Source organism: Quercus robur, chromosome 11 (assembly GCF_932294415.1).
Source record: "Quercus robur chromosome 11, dhQueRobu3.1, whole genome shotgun sequence".
In the NCBI taxonomy this organism is placed as follows: Eukaryota; Viridiplantae; Streptophyta; class Magnoliopsida; order Fagales; family Fagaceae; genus Quercus; species Quercus robur.
The window spans coordinates 46,695,325-46,707,786 of NC_065544.1; the positions used below are offsets into that span (position 1 = coordinate 46,695,325).

The 12,462-nt window shown below is 36.8% G+C and overlaps 2 protein-coding genes and 1 non-coding gene across 3 annotated transcripts; 1 reads left to right on the top strand and 2 right to left on the bottom strand.

Annotated features, from left to right (window-relative positions):
- Nucleotides 1-457: 457 nt before the first annotated feature.
- Nucleotides 458-529, bottom strand: TRNAP-CGG (transfer RNA proline (anticodon CGG)). Its single transcript has one exon. It is a non-coding gene; the product is annotated as a tRNA-Pro (tRNA).
- A 79-nt stretch (nt 530-608) lies between these two features.
- Nucleotides 609-3,649, top strand: LOC126706110 (uncharacterized). Its single transcript, XM_050405383.1, has 3 exons — nt 609-1,311; nt 2,786-2,992; nt 3,125-3,649. Exons 1-3 carry the CDS (start codon nt 646-648, stop codon nt 3,197-3,199), a joined length of 948 nt encoding a protein of 315 aa, XP_050261340.1. The 5' UTR covers nt 609-645; the 3' UTR covers nt 3,200-3,649.
- A 738-nt stretch (nt 3,650-4,387) lies between these two features.
- LOC126706092 (protein DETOXIFICATION 46, chloroplastic) lies at nt 4,388-11,304 on the bottom strand. The gene is made up of 14 exons (XM_050405360.1): nt 10,632-11,304; nt 9,751-9,845; nt 9,439-9,547; nt 8,885-8,940; nt 8,296-8,351; nt 7,792-7,930; nt 7,511-7,648; nt 7,358-7,426; nt 7,147-7,257; nt 6,798-6,926; nt 6,212-6,289; nt 5,018-5,089; nt 4,873-4,935; nt 4,388-4,795 (listed from the first exon to the last, which is right to left on the bottom strand). Exons 1-14 carry the CDS (start codon nt 11,086-11,088, stop codon nt 4,694-4,696), a joined length of 1,674 nt encoding a protein of 557 aa, XP_050261317.1. The 5' UTR covers nt 11,089-11,304; the 3' UTR covers nt 4,388-4,693.
- Between the last annotated feature and the right edge of the window lie 1,158 nt (nt 11,305-12,462).

The following is a 12,462-nucleotide window of genomic DNA, read 5'->3' on the forward strand; positions in this document are numbered from 1 at the left end:
GCTTCTGCCTCCACAACACCCAACGGGGCATAGATCTTCTTGCTCAGAGCTGCCTCCACCCTACCTTCATCATCCCGGATAATAACACCAATGCCCACAGCTCTTGGTGCTGAACACTTCAGAAAAATATTGTGAAACTTATTATATCATCAGACTTATTGAATTAATGAGCCTATCTTCATTCTAGTTAGCCCCGATGCCTAGCAGGAATGGAACTTTGGCCATTTGTTGATTATTTTTCTTGCTTAGGCTGACCATGTTCTGGCTGAAAATGTATCGGTGTATCCACATCTAGTGGATAGCACGTAGCACTTGCATGAAAAACGAATAAAAATAATTAGTCGTTTAGTTTTAGCCTATAAAAGTATAGAACGACGATAAAGCCTTCCTGGTTCATGTCGTATAGCAAAGAAGAGGAAGAAAATTAGCAAAAATAGTGCTGTAGTTCAAAATAAAAGGGGTGTTGCGAGAATCGAACTCGCGACCTCTCGCACCCGAAGCGAGAATCATACCACTAGACCAAACACCCATCTTTGTTATTTTGTTTTCAATATCAGGTTAAAACGATAGATTATTCGAAGTTAACAAATAATAATTATCTTTATAGTTTCTTGTAGCGAGCAACCAAAAACAAAGAGAGAAAACATGGCAGTTTCATCATCGCTCTCATCCCAATTCTTCCACCACCTCCTCCGCCCACCTCAACCTCAGCCGCCACTACCACCCCCACCACCTTCCTCTTCTTTCTTTTCTTTGTTTCTCAAACCCCTTCTTATCCCAACTACCACAACAACAACAACATTAGCAAAAACAAAAACAACAAAAGCGATAACAACTCTATCCAAATTAAGCCCACTCCCTACAACCCACTTCTCCAAATCCCTCCCTCCTCTCTTCTGTCACTCTCTCTCCTCTTTCTCCTCTCTCTCTCACCCTTCTCCTACACAAGAACAACATGTAGAAGAAGAAGAAGAAGAAGAAGATGATGAAGAAGAAGAAGAAGAAGAAGAAGAAGAAAATGATGGTGAAGAAGATGTGAGTGGAATTGAAGATTTGGAAGTGGGAATGACAGAAGGGGAGGATTCTGAAAAGGGTGTGGTGGAAAAAGCTTCTTCCTTGAATGTGAAGACAAATGGGGATTTGGAATTGAAGCTGCTACCGAGTCTGACTGTGAAGGAGAAGAAGGATTTAGCTTCGTACGCGCATAGCTTGGGAAAAAAGCTCAAGTCCCAGTTGGTGGGGAAGTCTGGTGTTACTGCTAATGTTGCTACCTCTTTCATTGAGACCCTCGAGTCTAATGAGCTTCTAAAGGTAGTAATTTCAATGAATTGAACTTTTTATCTTTTAGTTTAGTTTAGTTTAGTTTTTTGTTTTTTTGTAGTGGATTGGCTTGCAGTTTGGTGATTTGGATAAAACATCAGTTGGGGTTTAAGGTTTATTCTTTTTTAACTGTTTTGTCTCCTTGTTAAGTAGATGTTAATAGCCTTGCAAATTGCAATTGTCAATGTGAGTGTAATTTACTCCTTTTGGTGAAAAACAAGATAGAGTTCTTTTGATTTCATTAAGTGTGTCTCTGTCTGTGCTTAATGTAATATATTTTGTTCACAGCTGGTCACAAAACCGGAAAAAGGGAGGTGTTATGACAGGTTAGGTTTACGGTCTGAGTAAAATTTAGTCACTTTATTATGAATAAATCTACTGCCGATAAACGTTGGGCCCATATAGGTTGAGGCATCCCTTGATTTCTATTGAGAATCCATATGTGACCCTAGTGTTTTTTGGATTATAAAAGTTTGGTTGTCGTTGCTGTAGTTCTTTTGCTTTAATTTTTTGAGTCAGATTAATACAAAAGTTTTTGGATCTTTGTGGAAGAAACTAGGACTTTTCATTAGCAATCAAATGGAGTCATCTTTTCTGTTTGGAATGCTAATTTTTCAATAGAATTTGTTGTTTAGCTTTTAAGCTTAATATGGAATTAATGTGCTGTTGGTTGATGAGAGTCCGTGGTTGATTTCTTGTGGCACTTTCTTTGCTTTGACAGCTTAACAACTGTTTCTATTTGAAGAGCATCTATTTCTCATTGTTTCTGTTGAGGGAGAGTTGGATTGATGAGACTTAATAGTTGTAGGATGGGTTTGCTCTCTAAAGGAATCATGAACATTTGAAATGATAATCATAGGCTAGGCATACAGCTTGAAACTGTACTTATTGAAATTTGGGTATATAACTCTTGAGTCTCAAATTGAATCCTTGAAGTCATCACTTTAAAATCGGTCTGTGAATCACTAACTTTTGTGTCACTATTAGTTCTAATCGTTTGAGCTATTCTTGTTGGTAAAACTGGAGGTATTACTTTAGGATCATAGTTACTCTGATTGCCAAGATATTTCTGAGTTTGCAAAACTTGCAAATGCCCAAAGCATATGCCTTGGTTGTGAGCCCTTATTAAGCTGTTGTGATGCTGATTACTAGTCCATTTTCCTTACCAAATTTAGCATGTGGTGCTGGTTGGAACATCATAAAAATTGAGCTCGCTGTTTTTTAAGTTGGATGGTATGGCATGCTAGCTTATATGGACAGACTGATATGCAAAACTCCCTAGCAGCCATCTTGTTTAAAAATTTGATGTTATAGCTTATTTGTGCTATTTGCTACATATTAAACTATGTTCTGCTTCCTTTTGCATTTTCTTTATAGAATCTTGTAGTGTGGGACTGAGGCTTGGATGTTGTATTATTTGGTCAACTGATGGAAATCATATTTTCAATTTAAACATTGTAAACAGATTAAAATACACAATACCTGTCCGGGGGAGCTAGATGATGTGGTGAAGCAATTAGAGGAAGCAACTGGTTCAGTGGTTGTTGGTCAGATTGGTAGAACTGTGATTATTTACAGACCTAGCATCACCAAGATGAAGGCAGAGGAGAAAAAGAGGCAGGCTCGGAAAGTTTTTGTGAGAAAAGATTCAAAACCGAAACATACATTGCTGGTAAGCAAAATAGTGTTTTTATTTTTATTTATTTTTTTATTTATATAAAAAATATATATATTATTTTGTAATGCATAAGACCACCATGGCCTGTTTGCTGATCTCTATAGCTGTCTCTCCCAAAAAATGCAGAACAAAGCACAACAGCGCCTATCTGGGCGTGGTCGTCGGGGAAGCAGTAGGTTTAAGCTCGAAAGTGACATTTGAGGCAATGCATGTGTGGATACTTAATGTTGGATTTTGGTGCCAATTTCAACTTCAATTCTAATTAACTGGGAATCCTGTCGACTTTGTAGCTAATAGGAGGGGCATGCAGTTAGAATGCCAGTCAAACTTTGTAGCCAAAGAGAGATCATTTCTGTGTTTCGTGATACTTAGGATGCCAGTTAAAGAAGAGCGAGTTACCTTTGGGAGTACTTGCACTTCAATGGCACTCCATTGAGTGGTAACTGTAGAACTAGAATGGGATTGTTTTGGCAGATCAAGAGTGCAGAGTTATTTCTTCTGTCAAAGACATGAATTTGAGCTGAGTCAAACGCACATCATTGGGCTAGTTCAAAGATGTATTCCTAGTTGCAATCAGAAGTAACATTTGCATGTTATGTGATATTTACCATGATAATGCTAACTGGGCAAGAAAATATTTATTGCACAAAATGATGCTAGATAATATTAAGAAGCGTGGACATATGTAATGTCACTGGGAAAAACTTTTTATTTTAGTAGACAGGGATGCAAGCAATCTCTAGCATAAAGGTTTTCTTTTCTGGGGTTTAGTTTACCTCCGGTATTTTTTTAACTGGAATCTATTTTTGTTTTAATGAAAAATTGTCACATTACTCACTAATTAAATAAAATGTAGAGATTAAAACTCCCTTCCACTTGTCATTGTATATTTAAAACAAAAGGAGATTTCCAGTTAAAAAAGTACTGGACGTAAACCAAACCCTTCTTTTCCAGCCCTTTTCTCTAGAAGTAGCTTCTTTGGTCCTCATCTTGCATCATTGGAATTTGGGGTTCTTATGGATTTCTTGTAATGTTCTAAACTGAATGCCAGGGAGAACAATTTTGGCAATTTTTTCGCCACTGGTACTACACAAATTTGGTTGCATTAATATTATTTTTATATAAATCCATTACTGACATCATTTTTATTAATACCAATCAACTTCATCAATTATGAAAAACATTATGAAAATTATTATTCTTGTATTTACTGCAATAGAAGATGTTGGCCGCCTCAATTGTGAGCCTGTAAAGGTTAAACACTGTCAAAGGACACTTGATTTTTAACCAATTTACTACTGCAATAGCTGCAACTTTTCAAGGCGAAGCTTCCAGAAAGCAAATTTTTGGTACAAAAGCTATAAATAAGGATTTTATGCTGAAAGAACGTATGCAGATAACGTAGTGATTCATTAGGTTGGCTACGAACTTCAAATCACTCTCTAGTGGGATATATAACAATACTACAACTGACAAACAATTAACCACTAGCTTTGGTGAAACACATCACTGCTTGAGGCTGTACACTGCCGTTGCTTTTAGCCTCACTGAGTACAGAACGGCAATTTAATCTTTAGCAAGAAGGGGAATCATGAAATGTTAATATTTTTGATAATTTGTAAGTTCTGTAGGCTTGAACCATGAATTTGATTCCTTCCCAATTGATTTACCAGTATATTCATGTGGATTCCTAAACTAGACAGCCCTCAGCTTTTCCGTTTGACACTGACCTAAATCTTCAGAGTAAAGTATGCCATTGGGAGAAAGAAGGCGCCGAAGAGAGAGGAAGAAGCGAGCCTGAAGAAGAAAAACTTTCTGCAGTCAGCGAAGTTCAAATAGATAGTATGACACATGCAAGTAGTGGTTAATCATACCCATTGAAAGCCTACAAGTCCAAACCAGCAGCCTGGCAGACCATATCCCCTACTGGTTACAAGCTGGGAAAAGGAAGATGGGAGGGCCTTGTTAGTGCACAGTAAACAAAGAATATGTAACACCAGAAGAGAGATAATTCTGTACCAATAGTAGAAGTGCACCCGCAGCAAAGCATCCACTCATTGACAAACTAAGAAATTTAAGATCTCGTCCTGCCTGCAGAAACAGAACAGATTATTTTTTCTATTTGTTTACATTTTGATAAGTGACTTTTGGCTGCAAGGAGAGGGGGAAGGCAAGATATAGACACTTTTTTCTTGGCCGAACACAAACACTTCCATGTTAGAACGCTAATTGGGTGCAGCCTCCAGCCCAGCTGAAGCCATTTTAATAAGCAGGTCTAGGCTCACATTTCAGGCCTGGCATTGAGTTGAGCAAATTATGCATCATATAGCCATGACAATGAGAGCTTGAGCTTTCTTGTTATAAGGAATTACAGTAAGATCCCCTAAATTCAGCTATATTAAGTAATTCATTGAGCAGGAAATGCAACCAAAGTAATGGTGGTCAGAAAAATTCCAGCGGTATAGATATTCCCAAAAACAAAAGGAGAGCATGATATACGGGTGACTACATTCGTATTGTATTTCTTGTGAAGAACATATTTATTTGTGATAGAAACACATTATGAGGACAAAATAGGGGGGAACATAATTGCATTGGCCCACCTAGTCACACATATATGCAACCTTTTGATAGTTACAAAGATTGCAAAGAGGAAATAGAGTTAAAGTAGCCATCGCTGAACGCCAAGAAGCCAAATCTTGCCAAATTACAAAGAAAACTGTGCTTGGTTGAGGGTTGGGGGGACTCTTTGATCCTATAGAGCAGGGACTTATTTTATTTGGCTTAAAAATAGGTGGGGAGAAAGGGTTTAAACCCAAGTTTTCCTCAATGGGAGAACCAAGCAATGCCATTGTATGACAAAACGTTTTTCCTTATAGTGCAAGATTTATAAAGATGACATGAATAAACCCAAGGACATACATCAGACCTTTTTGTGACCTCATATTCAGGTGGCTACTGAAATTAAGAGAAACAGATGGGGAAAAATATCCAAGTCTATCAAAAGAGCCTTCCATTCCATCCCCATATTTGAACAAACTCTACAATATTCAGCAAGGCACCACTATAAGATAAAACAGATTGGATACTTCCACTGGTGCCCTAAATAGACATGACTCCTACATCAAGTTTCAGCAAGCTATGTTCCAAATATATGCATATGACTTGTAGGAAAAACAGGACAAAGTTCACGTTAAATTAAAACAAGCATACCAGCAATGTTCCCTCAAGGCTGATAGTTGGGGGAGTGACAGCTAATGCCATGAAGAATGGAATCAGAACTTTGTGCATCTGCAAGGAAACAAGAAAAAACATTAACAAGAATCAGATGAGATATAATTTTCCATCTGCATACGATTATGAAAGGGTATACGTTGTCCAGAGAATATCTGCACCTTATATTAATTTCCTCTACCTCTAACTCAGAACTCAAATAGGATTTATAATGTTAGTCAGACTTGAGATAAATGACATGAGAAAGCAAGGAACAACACAGATATGAAAATCTGTCCAAGTGTAATAGGTACTAATAAAGCAATTGTAATTTTAACTCTCATATTTATCAGTTATAATACTTTTTGAAATGATAGAAAGAAGCTCCTTAGTTGGCCTCTGAATCTATTCATGGGGGTCATTGGAAGCTAAAGAAAGAAATATCACTAAAAATATGAACATTCAGTATAAAAGCAGTTGTCACAAGACTCACAACCCATTTAATCAACATAATTAGGCAGAAGAAAAAAAGTTCCAAAGATTATAAAAGGATGGATAGTACACATAACAAACGGCAGGAACTAACCTCCTGTATGACATTCTGATCATGTGTAAAGATTTTGGGGAACAACCAAGGAACAGATGTTCCTACAATTCCTAATAGCAATCCAAGTATGACTCCAATTATGACAAGTGATTTTAGCAACATTCGAGCCTGTATGATTTAAATAACCACTCAGAATACTTTCAACAAGCAAAAATAACTATACTATGAGAGAGAGAGTTGGATCAATACTATCAAAAGAGAGAGAATCAGGGATGGGGACTTCAAATGAATCATTCATCGACACGATGTAAGTTAAAACATGATTGTACAGAAACTGATACGACCAAGTTCGAAGACTGTAGCATCATTAGAAAAAACCATCACTAACCTTTTCCAAGCTTCGTTTGGCTCCATATATTAACTCAGGCATAAATGACTGAGCGGTTTGAGATAAAGGTTCACCCCAAACTGTACACATGACAAATGTTTGAATCATGACCTAGAGTAAGGAGAAAGTTGTCAATGCAAATGACCATCAGGTTTCTACATAAAGGAAGCCAAAGCAGGGAAGATAGTATACAAGTGTGAGCAAAACTAACCTGATGAGCGGCCATGGTGTATGTGCCCATAGATGTAGCAAAATATATAAGGAGGGAGTAGAAAGCCACCTAAAAAATCAAAATATCTCAGACACAGAGAGATGAATGAGACCAGATACAGCTGCAGAATTGAGTAATACTATATAATGTAACCTTGGACATCATTGTTAAAAACACTGGAGCAGCAAGCCCAAGTACTGTCAGAAGTTCATCAGGTGATGGAACAGATATGGAATATGCATTGTATCCTTTCTTGTTCAGAGCTTCAATCATCATAAATCCTGCAATAACCTAGAATAAATGCTGGTGAGTAGCAATGAAAAACAAAAGCAAGTGCATATCTTCTTGGCTTTGCTGAGAAGGCATCAATAAGAGCAAAAGATGAAGAATATTTAACCCAAACAAAATAATATATAAATTTTCATCCAGCACACCTGGGAAACCATGGCAGCCCATGCTGCACCAGCAATACCATAGCCCAAGAAACTGCACAGGACAATAACACCAACGACATTTACAGCACTAGCCACCGCCAAAGCCTTCAAAGGTCCCCAGGAATCTTTCATGCCAAGACTGGAAAACAGAAAGAGAATATCAGACACAAACTTAATGAGGAAACAAACATTCCAATTTCATTTAACAGGCCAATATCTGATGTAAGATGAGCAAATCAAATTGTATCATCATTAAACACTTACTTGCCCAACATCGTACAAAAATAAATGAAATATATTCATCATTCAGAAGAATTTGTGGGGAAAGAGGATGCATATAGCACCAAAGAAGGAATTTCAGATCTAATAAAGTTCGCCTAGTAATTCTATCATGGTAACAAGTATGTGTATCACCCAGTCAAGAACAAGTATAAAAAACCAGACTAAGGCACTATGCCCTCATTCAGTAGATAATGTATGGGAAGAGATACAGTACATCATCACCTTGCACTCTGAGCAACCCATCCAACAAGAAGTGCAGGCCATGCTAAGCCTCGAATCTACCATCACAAAAGATCATATAAACAAATCAAGTGGAATAGAGCGTTAAATTTTGCGGCAATGCAGCCAGAATATTCTCCAACAGATTTGTTCTCACGAAAAAAATATTCAAGTGCAAAATTCAGTGGCAGATAATATGAACTGCCAAAAGCAGTCAGCAAAGACAAAAGATACCGCATGCCAATCCATAGGTGTTGATTTCTTATATTTCCTTCATATAATAAATATGAATAACAAAAAAAATATTATATTATCTACTTCAGTTTACACCATCTTGACAAGTATACTCGAGGTTTACTGTAGATAATCATTCTCAAGTAAATCTGCCATCTGACTTCCAAAGGAGATGGTATCAGGAAAACATGAGGATTTTTTATGTTATATAATTTTAACTTATATAGTTCTCCTTTCCCTACTATAACTTGGTTTTATGGTTTAGCAGGTACTAAAGCAAGAAAAATTCACAAAAGGAATAGCTGAAACTTCTAAAATTATTTATAGAACACATGCAGGATTTAAAAAGAAATTGAACCTGAACATATTTGTTTGCGGCAGGAATGAGATGTGCATTCTTTGGCCCAGTAAAAGCTGAAAAAGCAAAAATAGGCAAATCATCAGTCATTGGATTTTGTCTGCCATTTATTTGTGATAAATTACCATTTGTTCCAAAAACTTAAGCTAATAGGAAATTATGAATTTAAACACATGTAGGCTCAGACTCTCCCTTAATAAATAGGGCCCAACATGTGGACAGGTAGAGCAAAGACGGGCGTTCGAAATCAAGACCACCTACTCAGATGCCATAAAAAATTTTAGATTGTTTAAAAAACTTAAGCTAATAGGAAATAGTTAATTTAATCACAAAACCATTATTCCAACATGTGTGTATATATATATATATATATATATATACTCGTTGTTATTTATTAAGTGGTGAACGCTGAACAGTATCAATCAACTGAACAGTGAACACCCAGAGACAATGAAGCACTTAACTTATCAATAGTAACATAAGTAAAAACCAAAAGCTGCTCCAAACTTAAATAATAATTAAAAAAAGGTCAATAAATGCTCCATCTTTATTACCAGTCAATACCCATGAACCAAAGAATTTTGTAAACAAAAGCATCAAGCAGCCACAAGTCAACCCAACGAAGAGCAAGATAGATATGTGATGCTGCACTTCATTTTTATCCTGCACCAATGGCATTTTGTCAAAAAATGTAATTTGGGAAATTCAAAATTAAAGAGAAACTGATTGTTACAAATTATCTAACACCACAAAGTCCATAATTAAAAGTTAAATAAAAAAAATTAAAAACAACAACAACGACAACACACATGTGAGTTCTCCTACCATAAATGTGACAAGGCCCTTCAACTGTTAAAGAAACTAACCTGTCTGGCAAGAGCAGTAGCAACCATATTCGAAGTAGCAATCGAGAGGAACATGAATGTATAACTCATATAATCACATACAACTGTTCCTGGCCCTGCCATTCCAAATTCAAAATTAAATTACACCATCACTCAACTCGGAAATATCACCCTTCATAAGATAGGCCCAATAAATGCATGTAACAGGACGCACACAAACACACGCACGCACGCACAAAATTTAACCAACTTAGTTATATCATGAATGCTAGAGCTGAAGTTCCTTTTTAATTTTTCAAATGATCTTTTTAAATATATATATATATAGGTCAAACTGTACTTTTGGACTCAAGTAAAAATGTAACTATTCGCTCAAACTGTATTTTTGGTCTCTCAAATATAGGGTACATTCCAATGTAACCCTAAACTTCAAGAAGCTTCAAATTGTCTGTAAACTTTTTAGTTTGAACCAATTTATTCCTTTATTTCATCAATTTAGACAGAAAAATACAGTGCTCCATATTTTTCAAAACAAAATTAGAACTTTTTAAAATCATAATCATCCATTTTTAAACAATCATTTATATTATGATATGTCATTAATATCTTTAATAAAAAAAACTAAAATTTAGCTTATTTGCTTAGTTTAACCAACTTTTGGCAAAAAGCTTCATCCATAGGCACTTTCAAATATTAAAAAAAAAAAAAAAAAAAATACATGATGTAACAAAATCTAAAGCACTCACTTAAAATCGAAATGGCTATGGATTTGAACTCTAGAGAAGGATTACATTTGCATTAATCTCACAATATTTTCAAAACAACAAGCTCAAATTGAAATTTTTGGAAATCCTATATAGTAATTATTTGGAAGAGAATAATGGAATTGGAATTTACAATACCTAAAGCAGCGAGCTCAATGGAGCTACCCTGACCGATAACCGCGGTGTCAATGAGACTCATCAACGGTCCACAAATCCAGAGCGCAGTGGCGGGCCCAGTAAACATCACAATCTCCTTCATTTGCTTCCATATATTTTCGCTTCCCAATTCCGAAACCTTTTCTTCTTCTTCTTCTTCTTCTTCTTCTCCCGAGACCGAAACGATATCAATTTCGGGGCCGCTGTTATCATTGCCGATGAGGAGTTCTTTGTTATTGCTGCTAATGCAAGAAGCAGTTACTATCCGATTCCGAAAGCGCTTTTTCGGCGTCGAAATGAGCGATAAATTAGAAGAGAAAAAAGAGATTGGAAAGTGAGATGGTGGTGGCTGTGGTGGTTTTGATAGTTTGTTGAAGAAGAAGAAGGTTGGGTTTTGGAAGAGAGGAGTGTTGTGAGATGTTAGGGTTTTGAATTGCATTTTTTAATTGGAAATAGGAATAAGCGGAGAAAACTCAGACTCTCAATTATGAAGACAAGACTGAACACTGAACAACGAACAAGACAAGAGGGGAAGAAAGAAAGATTTAACACTTTAAACAGCACTGGTGACTGGTGAGGAGAGAGTGAGGAGGAGAGTGACTCAGAAAGCGAGTTCGTTGTTTTTTTTAACTCAGTAACTTCAAAACCAAACACGTGGGGCCGGAAAATGTCATGGACATATCTTTTTTTTTTTTCCTTAAATAGACAGTTTCTCCTTCTTCTTCTTTTTTTTTTTTTTTTGTTTTTTTTTTAATTATTATTTTTTATTTATAATGTGGGAGAGAGGGACCCAAAACATAAAGCCCGTGAGCTCAGTTGAGCAAAGGTCCATCCATGCATTAATTCAGATCTGAAAGTCCGAGGAGGGAAGACATAGGCTGTGTTTGTTTTGGCTTCAAATCACTTTCGTAAATGCTTTTCCGTAAATACGGGTGTTTGGTTGCGCATGGAAAATAAAATTTTCGGAAATTATTTTCAGTTGACCGGGTGTTTTGAAGGCTTTGACCCGAAAATGGTTTGAAGTGAAAATTTTCACTTCAAACCATTTCCGGACGAGAGAGAGAGAGAGAGAGAGAGAGAGAGAGAGAGAGAGAGAGAGAGAGAGAGAGAGAGAGAGAGAGAGAGAGAGAGAGCCTTCGACTTCGAGTTCGCCGACTTCACCGATCACAGCCTTCGACTTCGACTTCGCCGGCGACCCAGAGCCTTCGCGCCATGAACTGATCTTCGAACCAGAGCCTTTGACCCAAAGCCACGAACCCACAAACCGATCTCTCTCTCTGTGTGATTTTGATTTTCTGTGTGATTTTCTATTTGATTTTGATCGACCCACGAACCCACGAGCCTTTGATCTCTGATTTTTTTGTTGTTGTTGTGGTGGTGTGGATGGTGGTGTTTTGGTGGTTTTCCTGTTGTGTGGTGGTGGAAAATAGCATTTTCAGAATGTTACCAAACACATGAAAATATTTTCTAGAACAATTTTCATAATGCAACCAAATGCTTGAAAATATGTTCCTTTCCCGAAAATTGCATTTCCGGAAAATATTTTACATGAACCAAACACAGCCATAAAGACCACACTGATTTAGACTAAACATATGAACAGAGGTTCAAGGAGGGGAAATTGACAACCCATTGTTCGAAGAGCGAATGCACCTCGAGGATGCCTCAGTTGGCCACTTGTACAAAAAAATAGGACACCATGGAAGATTTCAGAGACGTGCAAGTAAAGAAGAGAAGAAATATTTAGGGAATGAAGTCATCATTTCCACATTTAATACACTACACCAACTGAGCTGGCCTCATTTATGAGGGA

Coding starts and splice junctions, on each gene's coding strand:
- LOC126706110 (XM_050405383.1), top strand. CDS start 646: ATGGCAGTTTCATCATCGCTCTCATCCCAATTCTTCCACCACCTCCTC. Junction 1,312..2,785: donor AGTCTAATGAGCTTCTAAAG/GTAGTAATTTCA, acceptor CATTGTAAACAG/ATTAAAATACACAATACCTG. Junction 2,993..3,124: donor AACCGAAACATACATTGCTG/GTAAGCAAAATA, acceptor CAAAAAATGCAG/AACAAAGCACAACAGCGCCT.
- LOC126706092 (XM_050405360.1), bottom strand. CDS start 11,088: ATGCAATTCAAAACCCTAACATCTCACAACACTCCTCTCTTCCAAAAC. Junction 6,290..6,797: donor ATCAGAATGTCATACAGGAG/GTTAGTTCCTGC, acceptor GTTTCCTTGCAG/ATGCACAAAGTTCTGATTCC. Junction 4,936..5,017: donor CGGGTGCACTTCTACTATTG/GTACAGAATTAT, acceptor TCCTTTTCCCAG/CTTGTAACCAGTAGGGGATA.